The 14,960-nt window shown below is 51.6% G+C and overlaps 1 protein-coding gene across 1 annotated transcript; it reads right to left on the minus strand.

Annotated features, from left to right (window-relative positions):
* Positions 1-6,502: 6,502 nt before the first annotated feature.
* On the minus strand, positions 6,503-9,513 carry POU4F1 (POU class 4 homeobox 1). The gene is made up of 2 exons (XM_044250689.1): positions 9,287-9,513; positions 6,503-8,593 (listed from the first exon to the last, which is right to left on the minus strand). Exons 1-2 carry the CDS (start codon positions 9,407-9,409, stop codon positions 7,451-7,453), a joined length of 1,266 nt encoding a protein of 421 aa, XP_044106624.1. The 5' UTR covers positions 9,410-9,513; the 3' UTR covers positions 6,503-7,450.
* Positions 9,514-14,960: the final 5,447 nt, after the last annotated feature.

The following is a 14,960-nucleotide window of genomic DNA, read 5'->3' on the forward strand; positions in this document are numbered from 1 at the left end:
GCCAGTAATAAAACTTTTGCATAAGGCGTGGCGGCGGTGTGCAACTGCTTGCTCCCGGGCGCTAAGGCTGATCTCAAACACCAGGCTCAGCTTCCACTTTGGAGGGAAGACCCCGGCGCGCACTCATGCCTCGCACACACTTGATTCCACTACACACGCGCGCACACACACACGCAAGCAAGCAAGCGCACACGCGACCGCTTAGTTGAATATAAGCAAATGAAACAATTGAAACATATCTGTTTTCTTTCAAACTAGGATGAGTCTCTCGCTCAAAAGCGTCTCATTTCCTCTCAACTTAGGTGCATTTTCAGAAAAAAAATGCAAGCCCCAGGGAGATTAACTCTGCCCAAGTTAAAGAGCTCCTACCTGCTTTTAAAATGCCTGTATTTTTCCATTGCTAACTCACAAAACATATTGTAAGCAGGGTAGTTGAGCTCCGGTCTCAGCCTTAGAGCCCCCAGAACATTCTGCTGCTCTTTCTCTTTCTTTCATGACAACGCTTTTGTAAAGTCGCATAAATGATCAAAATTAACATAAATCATTATTAGTTATTAGGATTTGGTCTAAATTACACTGCGAATATCGCACCAGCCCCATCTGCCGCCCCTGCTCTCGCAGCAATAGATTGCAGATAAAATAAATGTCCTTACCCCATTAGAAGGTTCCTGCCTCTGTAGCCAAAAGCCAAACAAAAGCAATAAATACCGGGCTTTTTCTCTCCACTATTCAGCTGTGACTCTTTTCATCAGCTCTTCCTCTAGAAAAGCTCGATAGCTGTCTGAAAATATTGCATTTTATATCACCAAAGGGCGATTAATATTGCATTAACTGTATTTAACATTTTTTAAGCGCGAGTAATCTACAATGAGTTAGTTTCTGCTAATAAGTACAGAGGGTATCAGAACTACTACAGACCACTTAAGATATCCGTTTAAACATATTATTTGTCTCACACTTTGTTTTTGTTTTTGTTTTTTAATATAATGTTAAGAGTGTAGCGCGCGATGTTTGAAGTGGAAGAAGCCGTGCTAATGGTCTGCTTAAAGTATTCTGACACTGACTGGAGACAGCCAGGTCCCTGCCTTCATTAAATGTTTATTGTCAACACTTGGCAGGGGCGGAGGGGGGTTAGGGTGTGGAGAGACCGGTGTAAGTGTATTTCCTCAGCTGGAAATTGTCAACACTTTGGTTTAGTCTGATCCATGCCTACCAAAGTTTGTGTACATTATGCTGCACTGAAGCCAGGAGTCAGAGTTATCAAACTTTTGTTTGTAATTCTTTTTGCCTAACCAAGGTGGGCAGTCTCTTCTCCTCCAGCCCCTCTTTTGCCACTTCTCGTCCAAGCTCTCTTTTAGCTGCCTCAGTTTCCCCTCTTCTTTCTTTATACTCTTGCCTTCGTAAATCAGAGTTGCGACCTCAGGGCATTTGGGATTGGGGCGGGGAGTGGGACGGGGTGCTCTCTCTCCACCCCTGCGTTTGCGGGAGCGGGCGCTGGACTCACTACCTGTGCTTTGCCAGGTTATCTTGGACCGAGATCTTCCACCCCCGTTTTCCGATCCAGGATTCTACTGAATTCTCCCGGACGGAAGCAGAGTGGCCAGCCTTCTTAACACCCTGGGTGCAAATCCTTGCCTCCTAAGTTCAAATCCTTAATAGGGTTTTCGTTGTGTGCACCTTAACTACAACAACAAAACAAAAACCGATACCGTACTGCTTCCAATTTTTTTTTTTTTTCTTTTTAACGTAAACCAGTTTTGGAAAGTTTCGTGGTGTTTAAGGTGCCTGCTCGACTTAGGCAAACTGTGGGAAGGGGAGTATTTTTAACCTCAGTGAGTTACCAGTCCCTTCCCTTTTTTCTCGGGACACCCTCAAAGACACTTACATGGTAGGGGAAGACTTCTGAGAGCTCCTAATTACCAGCTGCGGAACTCCGACTCACCTCTCGGAGGAAATCGGGAGCTCGCAGCGCGCATGTGCGAGCTCCGCGCGCTCCCTGCGCACTCCGTGCGCGCCCCGTCCGCCGGGCGCTCCCCGCGGTCCGCGCCCCGCCTGCCACCCGCCTCCGCTGCGCAAGCGCGCCGGGGGTCCAGGCCCGGGACCGCTTATCCGTTGGGGTGTTTGGCGGCCGGGCCAATTCCCAGCCAGGGCCCGAAGGCTGGTGGCTGTCCCGCTGTCTGAGAGGAACTGCGGTCTCGGGTGGCTGGAAGCCTTCAGACCAATCGGCAGGCGGTGGAAGGGCGCATACCCGGTGCCCTGCGGTCGCTTGGCCGAGGCTTGCGCGCTTGGGGCGCTGGGATTCCCCGCGCGGACGTCCCCGGGTGGGCGGGTGTTTCGGTGGCAGAGGGAGAACCCTACACGGGTCGGGGGAGGGCGGGTCCCTCCTGGCTGCAAATTGTGACCCAATCATCTCCGCTGGCGGTGTGAAACGGCACCCGCCCATCCACCCGCTCGGAAGTCCGAGGTCTAGCGGAGAGGACGAGTGAGCAGCAGACTGCGGCGGCTGGAGGGGAGGGAGCAGACCCACGAGGCGGCCCCCGAAGTAACTCCCTGAGACCGGGGAGCGCTTGTCCACTCCACATGCAAGGCCCTTCCCGGCCCGCGCCCAGCCCTACAGGGCCTCCCGATTCTGGCAGAGGGGGAGAGGGAGGCCTGCCCGTCTCCTATCAAGTTGACTTGACAACAATTACGAAACTTTTTAATTAGCTTCTTGTTATCATTCATTTTATTAATTTCCAGAACTCTCAAGCCATGAATTATTCAAAGAGCAAGACAACCGGAGCGGGGCGGTCGCGCGCCTCCGCCGCACGTTCCCGGCCCGGCTCCGGCAGCGCTGCTCGCCCGCCGCCCCGGAGGGCGCGAGCCGGCCCCGCGCCGCCAGCCGCGGTGGCGGCGCGAAGGTTTGATCAAATATTAAATAACGTAATTATTGCGACAAGGCTTATCTCGCAGGTGGAAAAGAGGCTCCCCGCGAGAATTAGAATTCGGCTGCTATTTTTAAAAAATCAATTAAGCTTGCGGTCTCCTTTGAAACCGCCCGCGAGCTCTGTGTGGCTCTCATCGTGGGGCTGAGACTGCGGCGCCAATAACACGGATAAACAGAACCGTACCAGATAATAATTGTGGTCATCACCTTTACCATCCCGGGGGCCACCAAGGCAATTCGAATGGAGTGGGGGAACACTGCTTTTTAGCCAAAGTCAGAACTCAACAATTCCCACTTCATGGACTAGACTATGAAAGCTCTTCCCCTAGAAAGATGGAGCAGGGATGCTTCACGCAGGGCAGACGAGAGAGAGGCCCGGGCGACGCGGCTGCGGGCCGTGGGCGGGGGCTGGCCAGGTGAGTCCTAGGAGCTAGGACGCCCTGTCTTCCGTTGGCCTGGCTATGTGTGGTAACAGGACCGAAGTAGTCTTAGTATCAGGAGAAAGTATGCCATCATGGCAGTGGGTGCTACGGTTTATTTATGAAAGTGTAATCGAAGTTGAGAGCAATTTAAGAAAACGCATTAAACAAAAATCTACTCAGAAGTTAGTTGATGTGTCTTGAGGGCATCATTTCTCAGACCTATAGGAGCAGGACTCTGAGCTAGGGCTGGGGCAAACTGAAATTTAAAATGAATGAATGGCATCAACGTGACAGGTGCATTTCATGCTTATTTTTCTTTTGCCCTGCCTACTCCACGAACGCCTGGATTTCCCGAGAAGCCGAAATACAAACGGAGCCCAATTTTCCCACTCTCACCAACTTATTTTAAGATCATTCTTTTAAAGTTCCGCAGCCACACATTTTAGTATTTACACTCACCAACTGGTTTCAGACTGTGCTTAAAGTGTGGTTCCTCTTCCCAACCAGAAAACTTTGAAAGGTCTGCTACCGCTGAGTGACAAGCCTTTGCTCTCGCTTCAGGAGGACATTTGTTTGCTTGTTTCTTCCTAAATTGACAAAGGTGTCTTAGAACAGTCTTATTCCTTCCCACGGTACACAGATTCACTCACCAGAGAGCAAAGCATTTCTGTTTTGCACAGTTTCCTACTACATAAAATAGGAAACTCTGCAAAGCATGTGTTTTCATGATGTTTTATTAACATAATATTGTCTTTTTATTTGATAAGGATTTTAATACAAAACAAATGCTTAAGTTCTTATTACATACATTGGTCATCATTATATAATACAAATGTATTTGCCTGCAACATTTGCTTTTGGAGCAGATTGGGGGGAAAAAAAGCCTTTGTAAATCTTTTCATTTGTTCATTCCTGGTTCTCCAACAATGAAATCCGGTCATACTTTCCTATGAAATAACGGTTGGTTGGTTGGTTTGTTTTTACAAATGCATTTTATTAAAAACTTTGATGACATTTCAAGTCAGTAACAACAAAAACAAATCAATTTTGATGGAAGAGATCTATTTTTAAAAATACCTCTAGTGCTTTTTTAAACATTAACAACTGTTTAAAATCACAGCTTTTTAAATGTACTATTCTTTTTTGAACATCAAGTGTTTTGTTTCACAGATTTGCCGGTGAAATTAAAAAGATTTGGCTAAAATGGGATGATGTCAGAAGATATAATCCCAGCTATTAAGAAACTTTGTACATTTGGCATCTGATCTAGTCCAGGGTCACCAAGGAATAAAGTACCTCTGGTCTTTCTGGAGCAGTAGGTGGCACACTAAATGTTTCAAATGAACACAGGCATTTGACATGGTGGCTGGACAGATCCGTGGATGATTTTTTATATTTATTAACCTCCAAAGCAAAGTCATTTAGTTACAACATTTTTTAAAGAAATGTTTATAGGCTAGAAACACCACATAGAAATCTCCAAATGCCTCTTTCCCTGAACCTCAATTTAATTTGGGGAGGGGGCCTGGTTATTTATTACCTTCCACCACTCTGAAGTGAGAACTGTGGTTTAAGAGTTTCTGCAGTTAAAAAAAAAAATTGATAAACACAGGAAACTAATATAGAATTCATTTTATTCAGAGCACCGCTTTTCACATGAGTTATCTGAAAGTGAATTCTGATTCAGCAGAAAAATACATCATTCTCACCCCTTCCTCACTTTTTATCCCCCTTTCAATATCCTCCCTTGTATTTGTGGTTGAAGCTCATTTTTTGACCGGCTCTACCAGGACTTGGCCCAGTATAAACAAAAATGCACCCAAATGATAAAACTGCTCTTCTTTCAGTTATGTTTTATTTGTAAGCGTACTGGGACACATCCCCCTGTTGTATTTTGGCGCACAGAAATGGTTCTAATAGGAGTGGGGAGGAGGAAAGGTATTAGAGCAAAGACATAACCAAGGAGAAAGCTCAGCAGACATACATGGACAGGTAGATCAATCGTGAGACATTTCAGGATTAACACTGGCAGTTTTGTAACCATTGTGAGTGTGTGCGTTAAAGAAAATATTTACAGTAATTTTCCTTTTGTTCTCTTCCTCTAAATACAAGAATATGACAAGAATGTTGTGTTTTCGGTGAAAACAGGCAGTAGACTGTGAAATCACACTATCCACAAAACGGTCTATCAGAAAGCTAGCCCAGTTTAGTGCTCAGTTTCAAATGCATAGTATGTTTGCGCTGCAAACAATGATATACAACGTAATTAAATAAATAATGCCTAACCAGAGTGAGAGCTAATTGTGTTTCTTTCTGCACCTTTCAGATCATGCATGATTTCAGTCTTGTTAAATGGCAGAGTTTTCCTTTTCTCATTTGTTCTGTTTTCAGTTTTTTACTTCTTATTAAAGGATGGTGATAAACCATCTCCACAAGAGATCAAAAGAGTATCTTATGCACCAAGCAGGCATTTTACCTAACCACCTTCAGCTGCCTTGTTTTTGTTTTTAACCATCAGCAGTTCAGAGAGTACCTTGATTATTACTATGAAATACTATACATGATTTTCTATTTGGGAGACTGATAGTGCAAATTAAAGTTCTTGCTACCCAACATTTATCCCCAGCAATAAATTACTTTTGAATAATAATAATAATAATAATAATGAAACACAGTTGTTCTGCTTCCCCCCCAACATGCAGACCCCTTTGAAACAAATGGAGGGCTTTAAACCTGTCTTCCTCTCTCCTGGGATTTAGCTGATTTTTCTCCCAGCCAAGTCCTGCTCCAACTGAAAGCAGAAACTTTCCAGTATTTCCAGAACGATTTCATGGTCTTCAAGAGAGAAAGAAAGGGTACCTAGAAGAGCAAGATGGGTCTTGTTCTAGAGAGAAAATGGGGCACAGTACCTTTCCTAGTGTCTTCCACCCCAACAGTGTATTTGAATCAATAGGGGGAAAAGTCAGTAGGTAGTTTAAAATAAACCACACTCAGAAAAATAAATGAAAGGGCAAGCAAGTTCCATGGGCATGAGGGGTGGGGGGAGAAATTTCAAAATAATGTTTTCCAGATCTTAGATATAAGCAAAAATGAAAGGGGAAAAACCTTGTTAAATTGTTTTATTATCTTAGAATAAAATATTTATTTCGGAGACCCTAAATTCTGCCTTTTAGTCAGCTCAGATTGTGCCTCCCTCTCTCCCTAAACATCCCCACCAGACATGACCAGACCACAGGAGTATAGGCCAGGTCACCCGAAAATGTGGGATTCCTGAATAGCCTCCCTCTCTTTGCTGTGCCCACCTCCCCTCCCCCCCCCACTTTCTGGCAATGGAGTGCAGCTATAGGAGTCTCATTGGAATGGATAAAATAAATCAAACAGGACACGGATGGGGTGGAAATGAGACTTGGAGGGGGGCAGTAAACACAGAACAACTAGCTTTGCTACCCAGAATTTCACCTTCGGGTTTGCTTGGTTTTCTATTTTAACTCAATTTATGTATGTAGGGTTGGGGTGGGTGGTAATAATAGTGGTGCTCTTTTTCTCTCTTCCTTAGGGAGTAATGAAGCTGCAGAACCTGGTTCCCCAGAGTTAAGTTTCTAAAACATTTTTTTTTCTTTTTGTTGTTTTGTTTTAGTTTGTCTTTATTTGTCTGGTTTTTGGTGGTTGGTAGGTTTGTTTTTGTACATAGTCCCTTGGTCCCCAGGAGATTTTGACAAGTGTCTCTGGTCAAAAACAGTCCATTTCCCTAGACTTCCCGAGTCTCCCCCCACCCTAACCCCCAGAACCAATCTGCTCCTCAAAACCCCTCCTCCAATCTCTGCTTTCCTTTCCCTTGACTCCCGCTCACCCAAATATTCCCTCTTTCTCTCCTGCCTGGCTCTCCCGCGTCCACACCCAGCACCGCAGTCCTCTTTTCTGGAGAGGGGAAAGGGCAGAGAGAGCAGAGAGGGGGGTAGAGAAGAGTGCGCTAGGAGGGACTCCCCAAATGCAAGCAAGATAACGGACACTCCAAATCTAGAGGAAAACAGGCTCGGGGAAAGGCCCCGAAAAGCCCCCTTCAGCTCCCCGCTCTGCCCCGCCCTGCACCTCCCACTCCCCATCAGTAAGTGGCGGAGAATTTCATCCGCTTCTGCTTCTGTCTCTGGTTGCAAAACCACACCCGCACCACGTTCTTTTTGAGGTCCAGTTTCTCGGCGATGGCGGCGATCTTCTCGGAGGAGGGCCGGGGTTGTACGGCGAAGTAGGCCTCGAGGGAGCGCTTCTCCGGCGCTGCGATGGAAGTCCGCTTGCGCTTCTTCTCGCCGCCGTTGAAGAGCTCGGGCTTGTTCATTTTCTCGCGCTGCGCACCCTCGGCCTCCTCGAGCCACGCCTGCAGGATGGGCTTGAGCGCGATCATGTTGTTGTGCGAGAGCGTGAGCGACTCGAACCTGCAGATGGTGCTCTGGCTGAGCGAGCCCACGCCCGGGATCTTGAGGTTGGCCAGCGCCGAGCCCACGTCGGCCTGCGTCACGCCCAGCTTGATGCGCCTCTGCTTGAAACGCTCGGCGAACGCCTCGAGCTCGCGCGGGTCCGTGTCCGAGTCGCAGATGGACGCCAGGCCCGCCGCGCCCACCACGGCCGCAGCCGCTGAGGCCGCCGCCACCTGCCCCGCCGCCGCCGCCGCCGCCGCAGCCGCCGCGCCGTGGTGCGCCGCCGCCGCCACCAGCCCGGGGTGCGGCAGACCCGACGGCATGTTCATGGCGGCGGCCGCCGCCGGGTGCGACAGGTGGCCCAGGCCGTGCATGTGCGGATGCGGGTGTGCCGATCCACCTAGCAGCCCGCCGCCCGGGCCGCCGCCGCCGCCCCCCGGGCCGCCGCCGCCGCCGCCGCCCCCGGGGCCGCCGCCGCCCGGGCCGCCGCCGCCCCCCGGGCCGCCGCCGCCCCCCGGGCCGTCGTGGGCGCCGCCGCCGCCGCCCGCCGCGCCCGCGCCGCCCGCGCCGGCCATGAGCGCGAGCGAGGGCGACGAAATGTGGTCCAGCAGGTCGCCAGGCTCGAGCGCCTGGTGGTGATGGTGGTGGTGGTGGTGGTGCGCCAGCGGCACGGTGGACGTGGACGTGCATGGCACGCTGTTCATCGTGTGGTACGTGGCGTCTGGCTTGAACGGGTGGCTCTTGCCCTGGGACACGGCGATGTCCACAGCCGCCAGCGCCTCTGCCCGCGCCAGCAGCGTTTCGTCTAGGCTGGCGAAGAGGTTGCTCTGCAGCTGCAGGCGACACAAACCAAACCAAAACAAAAAACAAACAACCAAAAAAAAAAAAAAAAACCACAAAACGAAAAAAAGCAAAAACACAAAACAAAACCACGCACAAGCCGGAAAGCACAAGCAAAGGGCAAACCAAACACAAAGCAACCAAAATAACAACAACGGGGGTGGGGACAGTGGAGGCCGGGAAAGACCGAATGGGGAGCACATTGAGGATAAGACGGGGGGAGGGACAGATGAGAAGGGACGTGAGTGTGGGGAGAGAGAGGTTCAGGGGAGAGGGGGCCACAAGAACACATTCCGGGAACCGGCGTGGGAGACCAAAAAGGAAGGGGAAAAGAAGAAGAAATGGAAATGTAACTCGCAGCTCGGGACCCGTGTCACGCACCCGAACACGCACGGAGACCGCCTTTCCGAGGCGTGAAATTAACAGAAAAAGTGGAGGGAAGTAGAGAGTCATGGCCCCAGCGCTCCCCACTCTGATCGCAGGCGCCCGACACGAGGCAGAGGCGACGGGAACACGACATTAAGCGCCACTGGACAAAACGTGCCTCGCAGCGGGATTCCTCTAAAAATCCCTGCCCGCAAAACCCAGCACCTGGACCCGGAGCACAGCAGCACCCGACATGCAGTGTCTCGGAGACGGGGAGGGGGCAGGCGCGCGGGCCGGGGCCGCGGGCGTGGGGCGCTTACCGGCGGCGTGGGCAGGCAGGCCCGCCGGATGGCCTCAGAGCTGGAGTGCAGCGACGGGTACTTGTGCTCAGGGAGGGTGGGATGCATGGCAAAGTGAGGCTGCTTGCTGTTCATAGACATCATCTTGATGGCTTGGCATGTAAATCCACAAACACTCCGAAAGTCTGCGGGAAAGTGCGCACGCCGGCTCCCCCGGCCTCCCTTCGGAGGCTGCAGCCGCGGCGGCTGGCTGCGCGGAGGCGGCGGCCGCGCCGGGGGCTGCTGCTGCTCCTCTGCTGCCGCCGCTGCCGCCCGGCGCTCCCTTTGACCGTGCAGAGCGCCGCGCACCGGCCTCGCGATCCCACTTCTCCTAGAGCTCTAGCCCCGCGCGCCGACGGGATGCACTCCTCTTACACCTGAGCCCCACTTCTCGCGGCCGGTTCTGGGAGCTCTCGCGAGAGCTCCCGGCCCCGCCGCGCTGACAGGCATCAGCTGTCTGAGTCTGTCTGATGCGCGCTCTCTCTCGGCGGCGCCGTGCGTCTGCGCGCGCGCGCGCTCGCCCGGCCGCGACAGGCGCTTGGGAGCCACTCTTATAGTGACCACCAACAAGGACAGCGCAGGTGATGCACCTGTAGCTACCCGGGCATGCGCAATGCACGCCTCACCTTTCCCACAGCGGATCTGGAAAGATCAAAAGGGCTGGCTATTGTCTCAGGGTACCCACCTTTTATGGGGAGAAAGACACGATGCTCAGAACCCCTTTGGTGCTTTCCCTCTCTCAAACTCTCCCCCAGCCTCATCGCAAGCCCGGAATATATGCGCATTACTTAGGCACACCTCCACTCTGGGATGTCTAACTGGCTGTTATATAATGTATACAGCTGGGTATTTGTATGTTAAATTATGCCCGCGCATTCCTCTGTATACAGTATAAATAACAACACAGAAACGCAGAAGATGCTGTCTTTTGCTGCAAGAACCTGTTTCTTTCAAGGTTTATAAATAGGTTCCTGGAGAATAATCGCCGTGACAGACATTTGTTTGAAGCAGTCAGACGCTATTGATTTCCATATAATTTAATTTCCTCCGCATACTTTGTTGTTGTTGTTGTTGTTGTGAATATAACTGTGTCAGGCACCGACAGTGACAGCCACTTAGGAGCCACAAGGAGCGTGTGCTTTCTACTAAGGAACTGCTGTTGAAATGAAATTGTGCATTTCTCTTATTGTTTGTCTCCTTTAACCGTGTACAAACCCACATTTCAAACGAGCTCCGGGTGATCTGAGGCTTCTAGTAATCAAAAGGAAAAATAGTTAACAGGGTGTTGTGGGGATCCTTTCCTCTCCTCAGCGTGTACACACACACACACACATATACACACACACACACACACACACACACACACACACACTTTATGCTGGAAACTCCGGGAGAAAAGAAAATCGCTTCAGAGAAAAAAGAATTAAGATGTTGAAAAGAGAACTTTCTTTTCCCTTCCATCGTCTTGGCTTTGGCCTCTTTGCTTCGTGTGTGTGTGTGTGTGTGTGTGTGTGTGTATGTGTGTGTGTGTATATATATATATATATATATCTTGAATAGGAGACAGGATCAAGCCAGTGTATAGGAAAGTGTGATTAAAATATTAATTCAAACCAATCTGGAATAAAGAAACCTAAGCTTTGGTCCAGACTTTATTTTTTATGTATTCTCTGATTGTGAAATCAAAACCTAAGAAGAATGAATCAATTAGCCAACCTGTTATATGGCCCTTGTGTGGCAGGCAGATCAAGCGCATCCCGGGAGAACCACAGTTCAGGTGCGGAGTCCCTGGGGACACAACGCTTGCCCCGGGTGATAATAACAGCCCAGATGTTATCACATCTGTGGCGGGAGAGCTGGAGAGGGGCAAGGGGCTACTTATGGGAGGCAGAGATCAGATAAATAATCTTCTGGTCTCTCCCTCACCAAAGAGGTCTGTATTTCCACCAAAGAGCAGATCTCATTTCTAAAAACCTCAATTTGCGTTCGTGTGGATCTTTTCCTCAGATAAACCTGTCCGTATTTAGCATACCCACTCAATACTCAAATTCCAGGAAAAGCCCACAGGCGTCACCATGGCTTTTTCTTTCTTTCTTTTCTTTTCTCTCTATCCTCCTCCCCTGTTGCAGCCAGAGAGGGAAGAAAGAAAGATGTTCACTTGCTGGTTCCAGAGGAGCCGCGCGTTTCCATCCATTACATGGTCCCCTGGGAGTGCTAAATGCAACTTATCTCTATGGGGAATGGACGGGGAGCAGGACATCGCTGGAGGGAGCGAGTGAGTCCTAAGGTAGTCGTCGCCCTGGATGTCCAGGCTTAACCGAATCCTTCCTGATACCCATGGCAGCCGTTCCCTGAGCTCTTTCACTAGGGAAAGGAAGGATCCTGCAGAGGGCAAGAGCTTAGATCCTGCCCGCACCTCAGGGAAATGCTGGCCTTTAGACACCCCAAAGGGTGGAAAGGTGCATGGGAGGCAGAACCGCAAGCAGCACAGGTTCCTTCTGACTAGACCCCCGAGAGCGAGGCCAGCCGCCAAGTACTGGAAACTCATATGGACTTACTTATGATTCTGGGAGGGCATGAGAAAACCCAGAAAACAGGTCCCTTACCAGAGAGCAGGAGCACACAAGCCTGCCCAGACTCTCCTCCTCCAGTTCACATTTCTTTGGACACTTTTTTTTTTTTTTTGACAACCCATGGGGTGGGGCCAGAATTTGTCCAGAATATCTCAGCTTTTCCTGCGGCTAGAACTATGAGGGCTGTGGGTTCAATTCCCAACCCACCCCCTAACCAGTGGACTGGAAGCCCATTTTTGTGCACATCTGTGTCCACAACGGTACCTAACAAAGTGCTTGGCACTGGGTAAAAACGCCCCATCGAACAACACATGTGTGTAGAAGGAAGAGAAGGCAGATGGGGAAGGCCAGGAGTAAAAGCCAGAGAGTTCAACAAGCCAGGGTTAATGGGGGGGCAAGCAGGAAGATCACTGAAGGGTCTCCTCTCTTCCAAAAAGGGAAATGGCGACTGGGCCAGAGGGGTGCGTTGTCCCCATGCAGAGCTGTAAATCTTGACAGCAGCTTGTTCTTTTTCGGAGTTCAACTATTGCATCCCTCCCTCATTTACATTCTACTTTCCTTTCCTTCCTCACATGCTTGGTCATCACCAGTCTGGGCCAGGGCAAGACACTGGCGAGAAAATGAGGTATAAAACAGGGGTATCTGCCCTGCAGGAGGTGGCAGTCTCTAAGAGTGGGGCAGCCCCAGGTGAAGGGGCACTTATGGTACACGTGTGACAGGTGCAGAGAAAGAGAGTTGGACGGAAACATGGGGTAGGGTGGGAGATGGTGCCTGGACAGTTATCCAGCCACATCCCTGCTGGGCCTCTGCCCCAGGCTAGAGCTTGGGGCATGGTGGCAGATCTGCATGCAGTTCTTTGGGCCTTATGAAGTCTTTCTCTACTTACCCCAGGGCAGCGAAAGAAAAGGGTGGTGGACTGGGGCTCACCGATATGTCACTGCTTTGTTTTCCTGGTCTGGCAAGTGCAGTAACTAGTTGGCCCCTGCCTGTGCTAATGATGCCCACATGGGTTCTGAGCCTTGGCATAGATTCCTGGAAAGGTCCCCCCCTTCCTTCTTGTTTAATGACCAACACAGATTCTCCCCTCCCCCTATCTCATAGCTTTGCATTTTATCAAGAGGAGGATAATGAATGCACAGCTATTGATTTCCAAGGAATTTCTCCCCCCAGGGATAGGGAGTCTATCATCTGGATCAGAGACACATTTCTTTCCCTCATTAATTAATTTTCTCCTCCTCCTTTGGCAGGCCCCACTTCACATCTTCTTTGGCAGCTGCTGTTTCCCCCAGCTCAGAGAGCAGAGATTCCTTGGTTGGAGGGAGGCCCGGGGAGAGAGGCGCTGTTCAAGGGTCCACACTGCTGGGAGTGAACTGTCCTTACCTTAGACACCCACCCACCTCCACAGATCAGCGGAGCTCTCCTAACAGCTGCTGCCGGCTGGGGCTGCAGTTCTCCAAAAGAGTGAGGGGGTGGGGGAGAAATCAGCGCTGGACATAGCAGCCACTACCTGCACACACACACAAACACACACACACACACACACACACCCCTCTGGGATGGAACCCGGGTTATTTCTTAGGATTCAGGAACAGGGGTTTGGCCCTGAAGAACGTCTACTTAAGTGCGTGGAGAGAGAGAGAGAGAGAGAGAGAGAGAGAATGTGTGTGTGTCTGTGTGTGTCTGTGTGTGTGTGTGTACAGGAGGAAGGTATCGGGCTCCACGTTCTGGCTTGAAGATCTGGCCCTACCTGCAGGCCGGCCCCCTCCGGTTCTGGCGGCCCGAGTGGGAGCTCTGCACCTCCCAGACCCGGGGTGCCACAGTTCCCGCGGGCAGTTGCCCAGTTTTAAAGTGGGCACGTTTCACAGCGCGGCCCCGCTCTGCGTGCAGGCGTAGCCCCCAGAGGTCAGAGCTGGCCGCCTCCAGAGGCCTTTGGAGTTGTTTTTAAGCCCTGTGAAGGGGCCGGCAGGGGAGGAGCAGGCCCAGAGTAGGGGGTGGGGGTCGGTTCTCTTGAAGAGGAGCTCCGCTCGGCTGGGCCCCGCGGCGCCCTTGCGCTCCGACACTTTCTGCCCGAAGCGGAAAAGGGGAGCTGCTGTTGCGGTACTTTCGCTTCCTCTCGCGGCCGCCTTCCCAGGGCCGTGCCTGGGCTGCCTCGATGCTGGGTCTCTGTTCGCACTACCCCCCAGCGCGGGCCGATCCCATCTCTCCCGCCATTCCGAGCCCGGGCTCCTCTTGGGTCCTGCCTAGGTCCTCTGACCTCCCCCACCGGACCGCACGGCCTCAGTGCCCACCCCGTCCGGCTCTGGGCGGTGGCCCTGCCCTCTGCCAGCCCCCCCCAGGGCCCAGTCCTGCCCACGCAGCGAGTTCAGAGCCACGCTCTTGCTGCCGGGAGCTCGGAGATTTCTGGAGGCCCCGTGCTCCCTTTCCACCGCGCCCCGCCCGCGCTCGGGCCGCTCGTCGGGGGTGCGTGAGTTACTGAGGCCCACGGTGATCTCGTAAGGCTCCCGCCCCGTGCGCATTCAGACTGAACTCCAGCTGGGACCTGCGGAGAAGGTTCTTGAGTTATCCTGTCAAAACCCCACTGTTTTCTTTCTTGGGGCCGTTTAATTCAAGCGCCACTTCGGTGGGGGAACCTTTTTCAGGATGTCGACCACCCCACCCCGAGATGATGCTCCCCAGTAAAGTTCGCCGCCGGTCATTATCACTCTCGGCGTTACTCAGGTAGAAATCAAGCGATCTACCTACTATCATCTATCTATCACCTCCACCTTCTCCGCCTTAATCTCTCTGTGGACTCAGAACCAACCCACCTAGTGAAAGATCTACGGGCGAGGCAGGACAACTAGGTCTGGGTCCTAACAGGGCAGATCTGGCCTCCCCCGCCCGCCAGCTGCGCCGTCCGTGTGAACATGGTTGTATCACGACACAAGGCCACGGGCCCCTGGGGTTTAGATCCTAAGAGGAGCAAATTCGCCCCCGCTCCACACCGGCTCCTTCAAAACCGGATGAGTGCGCCGCTCAGAGAAGGGGTTCGAGGTCCCCGGGTTAAAAACAACAACGAACAAACCAACTCTACAGCAGGCACT

This window comes from Neovison vison, chromosome 5 (genome assembly GCF_020171115.1).
Source record: "Neovison vison isolate M4711 chromosome 5, ASM_NN_V1, whole genome shotgun sequence".
NCBI lineage: Eukaryota > Metazoa > Chordata > Mammalia > Carnivora > Mustelidae > Neogale > Neogale vison.

Excerpts from the sequence above, each read along its gene's own strand:
- POU4F1 (XM_044250689.1), bottom strand. The coding sequence starts at position 9,409 with ATGATGTCTATGAACAGCAAGCAGCCTCACTTTGCCATGCATCCCACC. Across the intron at positions 8,594-9,286 it reads CCTGCCTGCCCACGCCGCCG|CTGCAGAGCAACCTCTTCGC; the intron begins GTAAGCGCCCCA and ends TGTCGCCTGCAG.